We start from the raw sequence: 15,000 nt of genomic DNA on the forward strand, positions 1-15,000 counted from the left end.
ATATATATATATATATATATATATATAGATAGATAGATAGATAGATAGATTATGAGTGATTATTGGAATCTTATATGTATACCATTCTGCCTAAACATTGGATTTACAAATACAATATCTCTACATTCACACTCTATTTCCTATCTTAACTAAACTAACTATTGCTTAATCATCCTCTCACACCGCCTCCGATGAAGGGATATAATAAATATCCTGGAAACAGCTGTAAGACATTCTATTTATAAATATTCTATATTATACAGAGCCTCGGTCTTTTATCTCATACATATATATACATACATATATACACACACATGTATACATATACACAAACATATATAAATGCATATATACATATGTATATGTACACATACATATATACACACACATATGTACATATATATACATATGTATATGTATACATACATATATATAAACACACACACATATATATGAGAATTTTTAAGTGATCTTCTTCTAGCACATTAGCAGTCCACTTAGTGGTCTCTTTTATATACACATATATTCATATATACATATATACACACACACACACACACACACACACACACACACACACACACACACACATATATATATATATATATATATGCACATATACATATATGAGGAGACTCCCTTCGGTCATGAATGACCATGTGATTGCACCTAGAAAGTTACCCTCCGAGGCACAAGTCAGGGCAAAGTTGTTCGTGGAAGGCCAGCAGTTGCCCATGCAAACCAGCCTCCCCTCTCCACACTATTGATGTTATCCAAGGGAAAGACAAAGGCCGATGCAGCTTGGCACCAATGATGTCGCAATTCATTTCTACAGTTGAGTTAACTGGAACAACACAAAATAAAGTGTCTTGCTCAAGAACACAACACGCAGCCCAGTCCAGGAATTGAACTCACAACCTTATTGGGAAATGTATAACTCACAACCTCATCTGGGAAATGTATAACTGCTGTCATTCACAGAAAAGCTATTGTTTTACCACAAGAAAAGTGCTGAAGTGTTAAGTGAAATTTGGCAATCAAGGATCGAATCCATGCTATGCCTGCATGAAGCCACTACAAATACGTTGTGGAATAAAAAATTTATCTAGTGTCATGGAAAAAGGGTAACTGTAAAAGTGCAGAATTATCGGAGTAATGGGCATTAAAAAAAGTATGTATGCATAAAAATGTGTGAATGTAGTCTTTAAGGTTTAAGATTCAAATCAAATAAGTGCAGTAATAATGTTTAGCAGTTCAAAACTCTGAGTAGTGAAATGCAGAATTAGGTCAGCTGATCGTGAGAATCAAATATTGATTGCTTCGCTTAAAAATGCAGGTGGTATGAGTTATTTCCCTTGGGTTGTTTAAATAAAATATCAGTAATATGTAGTAGATAGAAGGATCTATTGGAGGGGCCCTATTATTGTTTTTTTTTAACAATCTAAGTATGTCATGAGGTTTCCAGACATGAGTTCTACTCTTGTGTAAAATAAAGTATAAAGGTAATATAGTCTGCAAAAATTAGAAATTGGACACATGAAAAATCAATATTCAAAGTAATCGAACATAAACAATGAAACCTGTAAAATATTTCTAAATTCGATGGTTCAATTAGTTTCATGAAAATGTCATATGAACTGTTAATAAGCAATAATTATTACGATTTGTAAAATAAGTATAAGTGATACAGGGTGTCCCAACTGAATGTGGTGTTGAAGTTTGGTTTCATTTTTCAAGAATTTTAAGCATTCAAAGTAGGAATTCATTGTATTGGGACACACTTATCAAATACATTCTGGAATGAAAAATTTAAATAGTGTCATCATAAAATTTTAACTGGAAAAATGCAGAATTATCAGAGTTATTGGCATTGAAAGTGTGCATGCATCAAGAAAGTGCAATAATAAGGTTTATCAGTTCAAAACTGTGAGTAGTGAAATGCAGAATTAGGTCTGCTGATCATGAGAATCAAACATTGATCACTTCGCTGAAAACTACCAACTGTAAGTGTAGGTGCTATGGGTTATTTCCCTTGAGTGTTTAAAAAAAATTTAGTTATATGAGGTAGATATAAAGATCCCTTTCCAGGGGCCGTATTATTGATTTTTTCAACAATCTAAGTATGTCACAAGGTTTCCAGACAGCATGAGTTCTACTCACATGTTAAGTTTTACCAAAATTAATAAAATGATGTAGGAGTTAGCTAACAATGCCACAAACAAATTCACACCAATTTTCCACATATGTAGTAGATATACATATATACAAACACACACATATATATACACACACACACATACACTTATATATATATAAACATAAATATATGGATGAAATGCCACATTTTACTGAACATTTTTCTGGCTTGCAGCCTTTGTAGTAATAATAATGATGATGATGATGATGATTTCAAATTTTGACACAAGGCTAGCAATTTCGGGGAGGGGGCAAGTTGATTACATCAACCCCAGTACTTAACTGGTACTTATTTTATTGACCCCAAAAAGATGAAAGGCAAAATCGACTTCGGCAGAATTTGAGCTCAAAACACGAAGACAGACAAAATGCCGCTAAGCATTTCACCTAGCATGCTAACAATTCTACCAACTCACCGCTTTAATTATACTAATACTAATAATAAAAATAATGATAAAGCTTACCAAATTGGCTGAAAAGCAATGCAACTGATGAATTTGTGACAGGAATAGTATTACTTAGTGGAGGTTGCAAAGCTTGTCGATCACCACCACCAATTGAGAAACGGACCTGAGGACCACCTGCAAAAGAAAATAATCAGAAAAAAATCACATTTCAAAAAAACTTAGGAGTGGCTGTGTGGTAAGTAACTTCAGTCCTACTGCGTGGCACCTTGGGCAAGTGTCTTCTACTATAGCCTCGGGCCAACCAAAGCCTTGTGAGTGGATTTAGTAGACGGAAACTGAAAGAAGCCCATTGTATATATGTATATATATATGTTTGTGTGTGTGTGTGTGTGTCTGTCCCCCCAACATTGCTTGACAACCAATGCTGGTGTGTTTACATCCCCGTAACTTAGCAGTTCAGCAAAATAGACCGATAGAATAAATACTAGGCTTACAAAGAATAAGTCCTGGGGTCGATTTGCTCGACTAAAGGTGGTGCTCCAGCATGGCCACAGTCAAATGACTGAAATAAGTAAAAGAGTATGTGTTGTACAATAACCTCACAATCATTTTAGTTATCTAGCTTAGCTGAAAGTTGATGTTACAGAATGATTGCAATATCATTGTATTGTAGGTGGATGTAGAAAACTAATTCAATAATCACATTTATAACAGGTTTTTGTGTGGTTTACCTTTCCCCTAGTTTAACATCTACCTTTTACATGTTAAAAGGAGTGGGAGATTTTGCAAATTTGCATATTTTTAGAATGAGTTCTGTTTTTCCTATGCTTCATGCTTTTAGTTACTAAGTGAAAATGGAATATGTCTCTCTGCAGACAGACTTAAGTACACAGAAGTAATACAATTATCAGAAGTCCCACACAACATGTAGTAGCAACTTGTAAACCCATTACCATATTGGTCAATCATCCAACACCAACATTAAATATGCAAATATATAAAAATAAATGTAAAAAATAGTGAAAACATTAAATTAGTCCCATCTATAGACTGTCTATAACAATGTAGTCATCTATATACTACATAAATAAAATAGTAATCAGTAATTAGTGTGTCTACTAATCAATACAATACTCTTTGACTATATCAAATCATCAAAATAACAAAAATTTTAATTTAAAGTTAAAATCAACTCTGGTGCTTAAGACTAATTAAAATTAATTCATTCACTCATTTACTTGTGTTAGTAACATTACTGGAAATTCAACTAACAAACACTAGAAAGTTTACAAAGACAGAAAAGTATAAAATTCAATAACAAAATTATTCACTGTCAAAGCGTGTAGTACTTGCTTGTGGACTGACAATATTATATGACTACCCAATGAGTTTATAAAGACAGTCTCAAGCTGTATGTAGCATAGCTGATTAAATGATTTCTGGATACATAATTATATTTGCAAAGTAAAATACGTCATGAGTTTATGGTAAAAGATACTTAGTTTAGAAGCTATATTAAAATCTTAAAATAATTAGGACAGGTGTAATAGTAACCATTCTGACATCAATCCAACTGAGAGCATCACTGGTTTTATGATACAAAACTGCCCAGTATTCATATTGAAATTTGCACCTGTTATTGTCAGAAATTTTTATATTCCTATCACAGGCCTAGTGAGGGCAAATTTACTAACTCAATCTAATTAATTATTTTCAGAATTAATTGAAACACATGGACTGTTATTTCATTAAAAATATTACAATGAAATAATTTGTACAGAATAATTTGGACAAGTTTAACAAAAAGGATTTATCATTCAAGCACTATAAATATTCACATTAAATTAGGCAAACATAAATAAGCTTGTGTTTAGCTGACATTAAGAAAAGAAAAAGTGAACTTGAGAACAAATGCCATTGCTTATGATAGAGCAACTAACAATGATAATATATAATATTGATTATTTCACTATTCTATAAGATCTGATTAATAAAAATGTACTTATCAGGAAAGAGGAGATTCCATGAGGAAGAAATATGGAATATTGTCTTCGTGTATTTATTGAGATAATAGTGTAAAGCTCCACTTACTGAACAACTAGAACAATGCGAGATATATTTGATTGCAGAAAATATCTACTTCTGGAAGGTGTAAAAAATCAAGTATCGGAGAATATATAATAGTAAAAAGGAACCAAAAACATAAATTGAAAACATTATTTTAAAATATATATGTAACTTAAGAAATCAGTGGCTATCAAAAATCAATGGTAAAATAGATTTATAGAGAATCTTATACCTTAGCAGGTGATTTGTATTTAAAAAAAATAAATACTTACCAGAAGGCGGAACATGCACACAGCCCAAAATATTGCCAATTATAGTTTCCAAACTATATTGTAAATTTTCAATAAACACAGTATATATGATGCCAAGACAGTTCTGAAAAAGAATTGAAAAATATCTTCTTTATCTTTTAAATAAAAGGAAGATGTGGAGTGGAATGGCACCAAAAACAAAAAATCTCTCATAAAAATTTGTTCAAGAAGAATGGATTTAATGGAATAATTTTTATACCAATCTGTTACCTTTAAAGCCTCAAAGTTATTCATTCGAGAAACAAGCAGGATGGTTTTAGGAGCAAACATCAATGAATGATGCACCAAGCCTGAACCATCTTGTTCTTCCTCTTCATCATCTGGTTTGGTGGGTGTCATGGCAACTGCTTCATTGAATGTCATGCATGCACAATAATGTCTGTCAGCATCAATGTCTGTCAACACAGCTGCAAAAAATGTGGGCTGCAATCTTTGTGTTGATAACTGCCATCCTGCTGGCTGACAAAACTGTAAAACAGTGATGAAACAAATTTAGATTAAATTAAAAATTATACAAAAGTTAATATTTATAAATGACAAATTATTACTTTTAGTAGCAAGCCACATTGGGCTGGACAGTGTTGTCTATCAAGATTTTGTCCAAAAGAACACACAGCTTGAACAATGTCTTACAGAAAACATTCCAACATGTAGACACTTTCTTAATTTACTAACTTCCCTTTCTATTTAATAAGTATCATAATTGTTTTAACATTCACTTTTCCATGCATCCATAGATCAGGTGAAGCGCTTTGAGACAGATATTCTATGGCTGGCTATCTCTTCCTATTGCCAGTCCTTACCTGTTTCCAAGCAAAGTATTAGCATCTCAAGTCCTTCAGATATGGACAGCTCAATGTGTGGACATATTTTCATGAAAACTTGCAGCATATGATGCCAATTTTGCATGAACTATGTCTTTGTTTACAAACAGCACATAAATGTCAAGACAAGGACACATGAGTACATGCACACACAACGGGCTTCCTATTCATCCACCAAATTCTCTCAGAAGATTTTAGTCAATCAGATATCATAGTAGAAGAGACTTCCTCAAAATGCTATGCAATGGAATTGAACCTGAAACCACAGGGTTGTGAAGCAAACTTTTTAATGACACAACCATGCCTCACCAATCACAATGAACACAATCCTCACACAGTATCTTTCACTGCTTCCTCATTTTCTAACAGTGTTAGTGTGTTTTGCATCATTAGATATTCAACATAAGTTTTTGTGGTGCTTCTATTCTGCTCTGTGGCACTTCTATTCAACCTAGTTTAAAATCAGGCTGAACAATAGTCTTTCAGTAAATCACCATCATTAACACCTCGCTTGCTACTGCCCTCAACACCCTCACACATCTACCATAACTCCTACCCTTGAGCCTCTTCTATATTTCTCTCCATCATTTACTACAATCACCTCAATCTTTCCCACTCGCCTGGTCCAAACCATTGTATCATTTCACCTATTCTCTCCACTCCTAATGTCACTCAAAGGCATGTCCCAACACACCTTTGCCATCATCTTTCCCACTATCATTGTCTTTATCTTACTCTCTAACTCACCCTCCTTTTTTTTCCAACTGGGGTATCCATGTATCTACCCTACACCAAGACACTTATCAATGAATTTCTATACCTTTAATCTAGTGGAAGCATGTAGCTTGGTGGTTAGGGTGTTGGACTCATGGTCGTAAGATTGTGGTTTCAATTCCTGGACCTGGTGACGTTTTGTGTTCTTGAACAAAACACTTTAATTCACGTTGCTCCAGTCCAATCAGTGGGCAAAAATGAGTAATCCTGTGACGCACCAGTGTCCCATCCAATATATACGCCATGGAAACCAGGAAACTGGCCCTTAGGAGTCAGTATGACTCGAGAAGGAAACTTCACCTTGTTTTTATACCTTTAATCTGACCGTCTGTCACAAATCCACACCCCATCAATATTAATTCCCTACTGCCAGTTGAGGGGTTTATGTCTTGCAACATACTTGGTAACCATGTTATTCATACATATAAATGTTTGAAACCTTTCACAACTGTTATTTTCTGATTCCAGAGAGAAAAGTATTAGTTTTGTAGTTTGGTAATAAGACAGGTGTGGAGGAATATAAGAGTAGTTCATGCCATGTGAAAAGGTGCCAAAGTAGGGTCAATAGTACCATTGATGACATAATCAGTATCCAGTAGCTAGCCACCAAAATTCTTTTGGTTTATTCCTCTTTTCCTCACCTATCCACCACAATTACTTCCTGATACTTCCTCCAGTGTTATATAATAGATTTTTATCAATATTTTTCTTTATTTTTACAGTTTATTGGTCTGTTATCTGAAGATGTAGAAGTTAGTTCCATTTTCCAATGAACAATTTCTGTTCTTAACATTAGAAAACATCCATCAACAAATATAGATGGCAAACAAGAATTTAGTTTTCTACATTAACACAGAGAGCACTGTTAGCAATAGGTAGTGGTCAGTAAAACTTAAAGAACAGCATTGAGATGATGTCTTCTCTATTTCCAGAGGTAATCATTAAGGAATCCACAGTTGGATATCTACCATCAGTCATGTATCTACATATGCATACACACAGAATCACTTCTGTATCCCTCTCTTTCACACACACACACACACACACACTTTCTTACACAGTCATTACAACACATACAGGGGCAAGCATGGCTGATTGGTTAAGAAATATGATTCCCAGCCACATGGTTTTGGGTTCAGTTTCACTACATGGCATCTCAGACAAATGTCTTCTACTATAAAGCCTTGTGAATGCATTTGGTAGACAGAAACTGAAAGAAGCCCATCATATGTGAGTGTATGTTTGTGTCAACTTGACATTAGCTGATAGTTGTAAATGACTGTCACTTTCATATAAGCTGTGTATTTCATATCCACCATTCTACAAAAACATGTCTGGCTATGGAAATAGGTGAGGGCTGGCAACTGGAAGGGCATCCATAAGTAGAAAATCTGCCTCAACAAATTCCATGGAGTATGGAAAAGTGGACATTAAAATGATGATGATGACACTGTCATTTCTATACAACACACATGCGCACGCGTACACACACACCAAATAGAGGAAGAATGAACATGGATACAAATTAAAAACAGAGGACTCCCAAGGCCTGCTGTCATTTGAGTAAGACTTTGCACAGTGAGTAGGAAGAGAACAGACAAAGAGCAAATACTGGGTCTGTAAAAGGTAAATGATGTCTGGATGAACTGATGTAGAATGAAGGGTTTAACTACACCAGAAATACTGCCTGTGGTTGCTAGTTGTATAAAAAGGTAAGAACATGAAGCCATTATCACTCTTGGTGTTACACTCAAAGAGAACAATCAAAATTTGTGTTACTGAAGTAAATTTATCTACTTTGGTACCATAAATAGCACTGAAAATGGAACCAAGCAGCTGGAAAAAGTGAAGATACCGTTCTTTAAGTTGGAAATGTTTTTTTTTTTTCATTTTTGTTGGGTATTTTTTTCTAGTTTATATTCCAACACAAATATATTGGAATATAAGCTATAAATAAAATGGTATGGAACTGCATAACAGTGAAATACAGACAATGATAAAATTGTGCTGCAACTGAAAATAAATAGGTTAAATATAAGTTATTTAACCTATTGAGACTTTCTTGAAGAGATCTGAATCAGTGGTCGTTGCACACATAGAAAACTTTAAAGAGAATACCTTTTATCTCTTATCTTGTTTCAGAAGCTAGCATCTAACTACACAGCCATGCTTGCGCTTACGAATAGTGATTTTTAAAAAACATTTTATCATTCAGATAACTAGTCTACCAAGGAGTAAAGAAGAATAAGATGTGGCTGGAAAGACAGTAGGTAGTGTCCATTTTTATATCCTGATTTGTCAATGAAATATTGATTAAATAAATACACACAATAATACATTTACTGTTTGTTGTCAGTAGACTTTTCCCAAAAGGCAAATACACATTCTATTTGTCTTTAGATGAGATAAATCTCTTCCTCTAACCAATTACTGTCACTTGATCTCTGTAGTTGTATTTCAGACATTTTTTTTTAATAGGCTAACGATCAAAAGAGGAAGGATGATGGCCACTGAAGAATGATAGTGGTTAGTTTGAACAATGTTTAGACTAGTGTCTGTGGTGAAATAGTCACTAGGAGTGGATTTGCAGAACCTTGCAATTCAAAGAAAGGATGGATCAAAGAGTTTAGTGTTTTAGATTGTGAGGCTCACTAGTGGGGTTGTAGAGACAAAGGTAACTATTTGAGAGAATCAGGAGTCAGTTGTAAAAATGAGAGAAGAAACAGAAGACATCTTGTGTTGCTGAGTTTATCATTGAAATTTGTTGAGATTTGTTGCTCATAATTCAATATTCTTCATTCATCAATTCATCACCCACTGTCTTTAGCCATCTTTCTTCACAAACTCATATGATACTGACTCTCAATATGAATAGTTTCCAAATATGGAGAAGGGTTTTTATTATAATACTCTTTTAAACTAATGACCCTCCCCGACATTTAATTAATGATTCAAACTATCTTCTAATAGAAAAGAGACTGCAATAAGGAAAACTATTTAAAATACAAATATTGATATTTCTAAATCTCTCTACAGGAGACTATGGCAGCGGTACTGGATATTAATAGTTATCGCCAAGCTAACATGGCAGTCTAGGAAAATAGGATGAATGCTGCTGTTGATTAGCTCCAAGAGGCCATCGCCACTAGCTAGCTATGTGACGCATGAACTTGTGTCCATTATAACTTTCGAACAGAGGAGGTTAGCAGCTTCCCCTTGCTGGTCTGGCATCTACAGTCTAGTTTCGGGGTAATTGCCCCTTATCAATGTAGAGTAGCCGAACCCAGCAGGCATCGCTGCTGACCATCTGAAGGATTATTTACCTAAATTCAGTGGAATACATCCACTGGTTTTCAAAAATAGAAATATTAATATTTCTAAATCTCTTTACAGGAGACTATGGCAGCGGTACTGGATATTAAAAGTTATCGCCAAGCTAACATGGCAGTCCAGGAAAATAGGACAAATGCTGCCGTTGATTAGCTCCAAGAGGCCATCGCCTCTAGCTAGCTATGTGGCACACGAACCTGTGTCCATTATAACCTTCAAACAGGGGAGGTCAGCAGCGATGCCTGCTGGGTTCGGCTACTTTACATTGATAAGGGACAATTACCCCAAAACTAGTCTGTAGATGCCAGACCAGCAAGGGGAAGCTGCTGACCTCCCCTGTTCGAAGGTTATAATGGACACAGGTTTGTGTGTCATATAGCTAGCTGAGGCAATGGCCTCTTGGAGCTAATCAATGGCAGCATTCATCCTATTTTCCTGGACTGACATGTTAGCTTGGCGATAACTATTAATATATTTAAAATACTTCATGTGAAATCTACAGGAATAAATAAATATATCTAAATTCCTGGTACAATATCAAAGTAACTTCCTGTATATGGCAAGTTATACAGCTTTTATATCATTATATCAAATATATTCAAGGTGCTTCACATTTTAGCCAGCATCTTTTAATTCTCCTCCAATTCTCTAAATTATGACCAGGCCTCAAGGTGTCACTATAACCGAAATGACTATTCCATTTCTACCATATAAACTACCAAACTATTGAGAAAGTTATTCAATTAGAATTTACAACATGTTCGAAGTTAAAAGTAAATTATAGCAATATTCTTAATTCTTAATGTGGAAAAATAATAAAAATAATAACCATGTCATTTAACAAATATATAACAAAGAGACAAAATATATATCAGTTAAGGAAAATCATGCTTAAGTGTTTAATTGGCACAAGTGTGGCTTATAGGTACAGGCGTGGCTGCATGGTTAGAAGTTTGCTTCTCAGCTACACGATTCTAGGTTCAGTCCCAGTATGTGGTACCTTGGGCAAATGCCTTCTATTATAGCCTCTGGCTGACCCAAAGCCTTGTGAGTGGATTTGATAGACAGAAACTGAAAGAGCCCATTGTATAATATATGTATATGTGTGTATATTTTTGTGTCTGTCCTCTACCACCACTTGACAATTAGTGTTGGTGCCTTTACATCCATGTAACTTAGTGGTTCAGCAAAAGAAACCAAGAGCAAGCTGAAACAAGTAAATGATAAAAGATAATGATTCCTTATAGCTTTTTAAGATAAATTCAAGATAAGTTAAAGTAGTTGTATGCTGTCAACTTAACGTGACAGTCCCATTAAGGGAATCATACTACTGCTAGTTAGCCCTAGGAAGCTGCACTGCTTCCTGTCAGCTTTGACACATTTCTTGTGTCCTTATGTTTACAAGGGGGAGACAAGTACCTCCACCCAGCCAAGTCTGCATCCAGGGACATGTTTCTGAGTTTTTGCTCATCATCAGCCTGGAGTAGCATGACTTGCAGGCTGAAGATGCCTGTCAAGCTCTCAGATTTAGAAATGTATCATTTCTAATTTTGTAATCAGTGAATGTGTTTCACTAGAATTATTATGTTTATGAGAGCTTGACAGGCATCTTCAGTCAGCAAGTCATGCTACTCCAGGCTGATGACAAGCAAAAACTCAGAAATATGTCCCTGGACGCAGGCTTAGCTGAGTGGAGGTGCTTGTCTCCCCCTCGTAAACATAAGGACACAGGAAATGTGTCAAGGCTGACAGGAAGCAGTGCAGCTTCCTAAGGCTAAATAGCAGTAGTATGATTCCCTTACTGGGACTGTCATGTTAAGTTGACAGCATGCAACTACTTTATAGTATCACTACTGCTTAAGTCTCTCTGAGAGATTTAGAAATGTATCATTTCTAATCAAGATAAATTGTCTTACGGAAAAACAAAACAGAAAAAGAAAAAAAACTAGATGCAGATAGACATCATAAGAGTGCAAAAGTTTTGTAGTTTGATTGGTTCGATTTTTCTAATATCCTTCATGATATTCCGAAAGGCATCTGTTAACTAGCAGTAACCTTAAGCATGTAACCAAATCTATCTGTAATGATAACTGTTAAAAAAATCATTTGTTACAATTAAAGAAATTTATAGACAGTTAACATCGTTACAGAAATTTACAGACAAATTTTTATCAACAGCATTGTTGGTAACTTCCTTGAAAAGATGATTATAATATTTTAAAGTATACTGTAAAGTTGTACAGTATAGTCATAACAAAGTAACCTTCACTGAAAACTAATACTAATATGAGCAGAGATAAACCTGTACTGGAATTTAGACCAAAAAGTTGCAGGAAAAGAACTGATACGATTTTATTTCAAAGGAGGGCAGAATTAAAACTTCCACAAACATTAGCAATGTTGCTGAAACTGAAGCACACAGAAAAATACTTTTATACAAATAGTTAAACTAGAATGCTGCATAAGCATATTTCTCAAATGCTACTGGCTATTTTACACAACCAACACTGCCTAGTTTGTTTACTGAACTTAATTAAACTATATGTCACTGATTGAAATGATAAAAGTACAGGATAAGTATTTCCTCATTTATCTCACATACAATATACTTCAAAGTGAAGTTAGAGAACAGCAGAAACAGCATGACTGAAAGACCTTAGATAATTTTTACAAAGAACATTGAAATGACAGGCTTACTTACTACCAAATAGGGAAGTTGACATTATGAACAAAAAAATATCAAGGAACAAGTTCTTAGTCATCATTATTTCATATGATATTGTTCATCAGTAACAGCAGTATTTCTGTTACATCTGTACATAAATCTGTATTTTAAAAAAATACATAGCCTTGCAGCAAAGTAATGTGAATACAATCAATAGTCAGTGCATTCTGAACAGCTGAGCATTGTGGGTGGTTCCTAGGACATTTTTGCAGTATGAGCAGAATCTTTAACTGATCACCAACCTGTGTAACATGACTGACAATTGAGTGTATCATGTTCAAGCAAATATTCATTCATATTAAGCCTGTTTCCCATGCTTGCAAATGTTATATGAGATACATCAACTAGACACTTTGTGGCACATCAACTACAGACATTGTATGCCTTACCTCTACCAATTACTTTCCTGTTTCATAGATTTTATGAACAAAACAAATGTGCAACTCACTTTGCTTCATCATACTTATAAATAGATCTCATACATTACTGATTACAACTAAATAAATTACTTTCTATCTAGTAATTAGCAATAAATATCCAATAATCATCAGACAATAGAAAGTGATAGAGAATATTTCAAATTTTTAGTGAAATCGCAGAAAAGGGAGCTGAAATGAGCATAAAGGATGAGTGGGGAACCCAAATGTTCCATGAATTTGTGGAACCCAAAATCAATAAACACAGGAACCAAAATATTGTTTCCAACTTGCATTCAACCTGCAAACATAATTCTTTCTAATTGGTACACTAACAAACTAAACAAATATTCATTCATAGATGATAAATAAACTATGGACTCATAAACTAGAAAGGTTTGGAGATAAAATTAAACAACATGGATTGAGAGCTAAGATATAAAGCAATCAGGAATCTGAAATAAATCTGCATTCTTAAACTGAAAATAAAGCCAGTACTTATGGATTTAAAGAAAACAAATCTTCAAATCAAGAATAAAGGTGGAATGTAAATATCCACAAATAAGCTAAGGCTATGAAGTGAAGACATGGTTCACAGCTAAATATAAAACAAGATGAACAACCAAAGTTACACATAATGCATACGTGATATTATTGGTAAGGAAAAAGTCTGGAATTGTGAACCTAATGTAAAATGAAATAAATGAGCAAAAATTTCTAAAACAGATATATATTACAAAGAAAAGACAAAATTTAATTATGAAATTAATCTCAATTCTTTCTAGTATCGAGCAAGGTCTAGAATCAAATTGCCATGACAAATCTTTCATTAAAACTAAACAAATATTAACAGTAATACTTAGGCGGAAACTTCCATTTTACTTTATATATTTTTTATTGATTTGATCTAAAGTGGAGAAGGGGCTAAATCACTGGCCTTCAGGGATGTTGCAAGACTGGAGAAAGGTATTGTGTCACAAGCCTTCACAAGTCTTACAAGATCAACGAGATCTATAGGGTTGACACAGTTCTTGAACAAGTGAAATTCAGCAAGTGTAGGAGAGAATTCCAGAAGAGGAACTGGCCATAGGGATTAGTGTAAAGTTAAGGAGGAGAGACAATATTGGTGATGAGAAGAAAGATAAAGGAGTCCACAATCTTGCATTAGGGAAGAGGCTGATATAGTGCAGATAGTAGAAAAATAGTAGAAAAACTAGGAAAGAAGACAGCATGTCTGTGACAGAAGCTAGATGTGTTTCTAACTCTTTGGCCCTTTTTATGTGATCTAGTATGTCTACATGTTTAGTAGCAGGACCATTGTCACAGATGTAAATTCAGTGAGAGCACAATATGCAGATAGCACTTTCAGAACTCAGTATTACTGTCAAGGGCAGATCTTTATGAGAACTTCATATTGTCAGAGATCCTGATCCTTTGTCATCTCCTCCATCAGGCTCAGGATCCAGAGATCAGCCTTAACTACTTCATCAATGTCTTCCTCTTCCACAAGTTTCAGCCACATTTAGCAATGATGTGTATGGAGGAGGGTGTCCTCATCCATACACATCATGCGTCCGTACCAGAACAGTATTTTTTCTTGCATATATCTGATTCCTCATATGCCCAGTTTTTCATTCACCACTTTTGTACTAATCCTTTCATAGATACACAACTCATATTGCACAACCAACAGAGCAAGCTTGCTTCATTTCTTTCCAGTCTTCACAAGTCCTCCACATTCAAGGCCCATGTCTCACTATTGTATAGAACTGCAGTTCTAATACAGTCTGCCCTTCACTCCCAGGGAAAAGATCTTTCTTGTCAGCCATGATAGTAGCTCTCTGAGCTTTTTCCAACCAGCCACTTCCCTTGCTAATTACATTGCCTAGGCAACAAAAGCTACCAACTATTTCTAATGAGTCATCTCGGCATTTAAGCAACTCAGTTTCT

General features: G+C 34.7%; 1 protein-coding gene across 13 annotated transcripts in view; it reads right to left on the reverse strand.

Moving 5' to 3' along the window:
* LOC106871234 (myotubularin-related protein 13) overlaps positions 1–15,000 on the reverse strand; it is a 512,098-nt gene that overhangs the window by 272,541 nt on the left and 224,557 nt on the right. For all 13 annotated transcript variants that reach the window (XM_052967747.1, XM_052967743.1, XM_052967750.1 and 10 more), the window contains exons 3-5: positions 5,192–5,449; positions 4,943–5,045; positions 2,661–2,777 (exon numbers count right to left, since the gene is read on the reverse strand). In XM_052967747.1, coding sequence (XP_052823707.1) covers positions 2,661–2,777; positions 4,943–5,045; positions 5,192–5,449 — 478 coding nt within the window. The remainder of the gene's footprint in view (positions 1–2,660; positions 2,778–4,942; positions 5,046–5,191; positions 5,450–15,000) is intronic.

Source organism: Octopus bimaculoides, chromosome 5 (genome assembly GCF_001194135.2).
Source record: "Octopus bimaculoides isolate UCB-OBI-ISO-001 chromosome 5, ASM119413v2, whole genome shotgun sequence".
NCBI classification, from domain to species: Eukaryota; Metazoa; Mollusca; class Cephalopoda; order Octopoda; family Octopodidae; genus Octopus; species Octopus bimaculoides.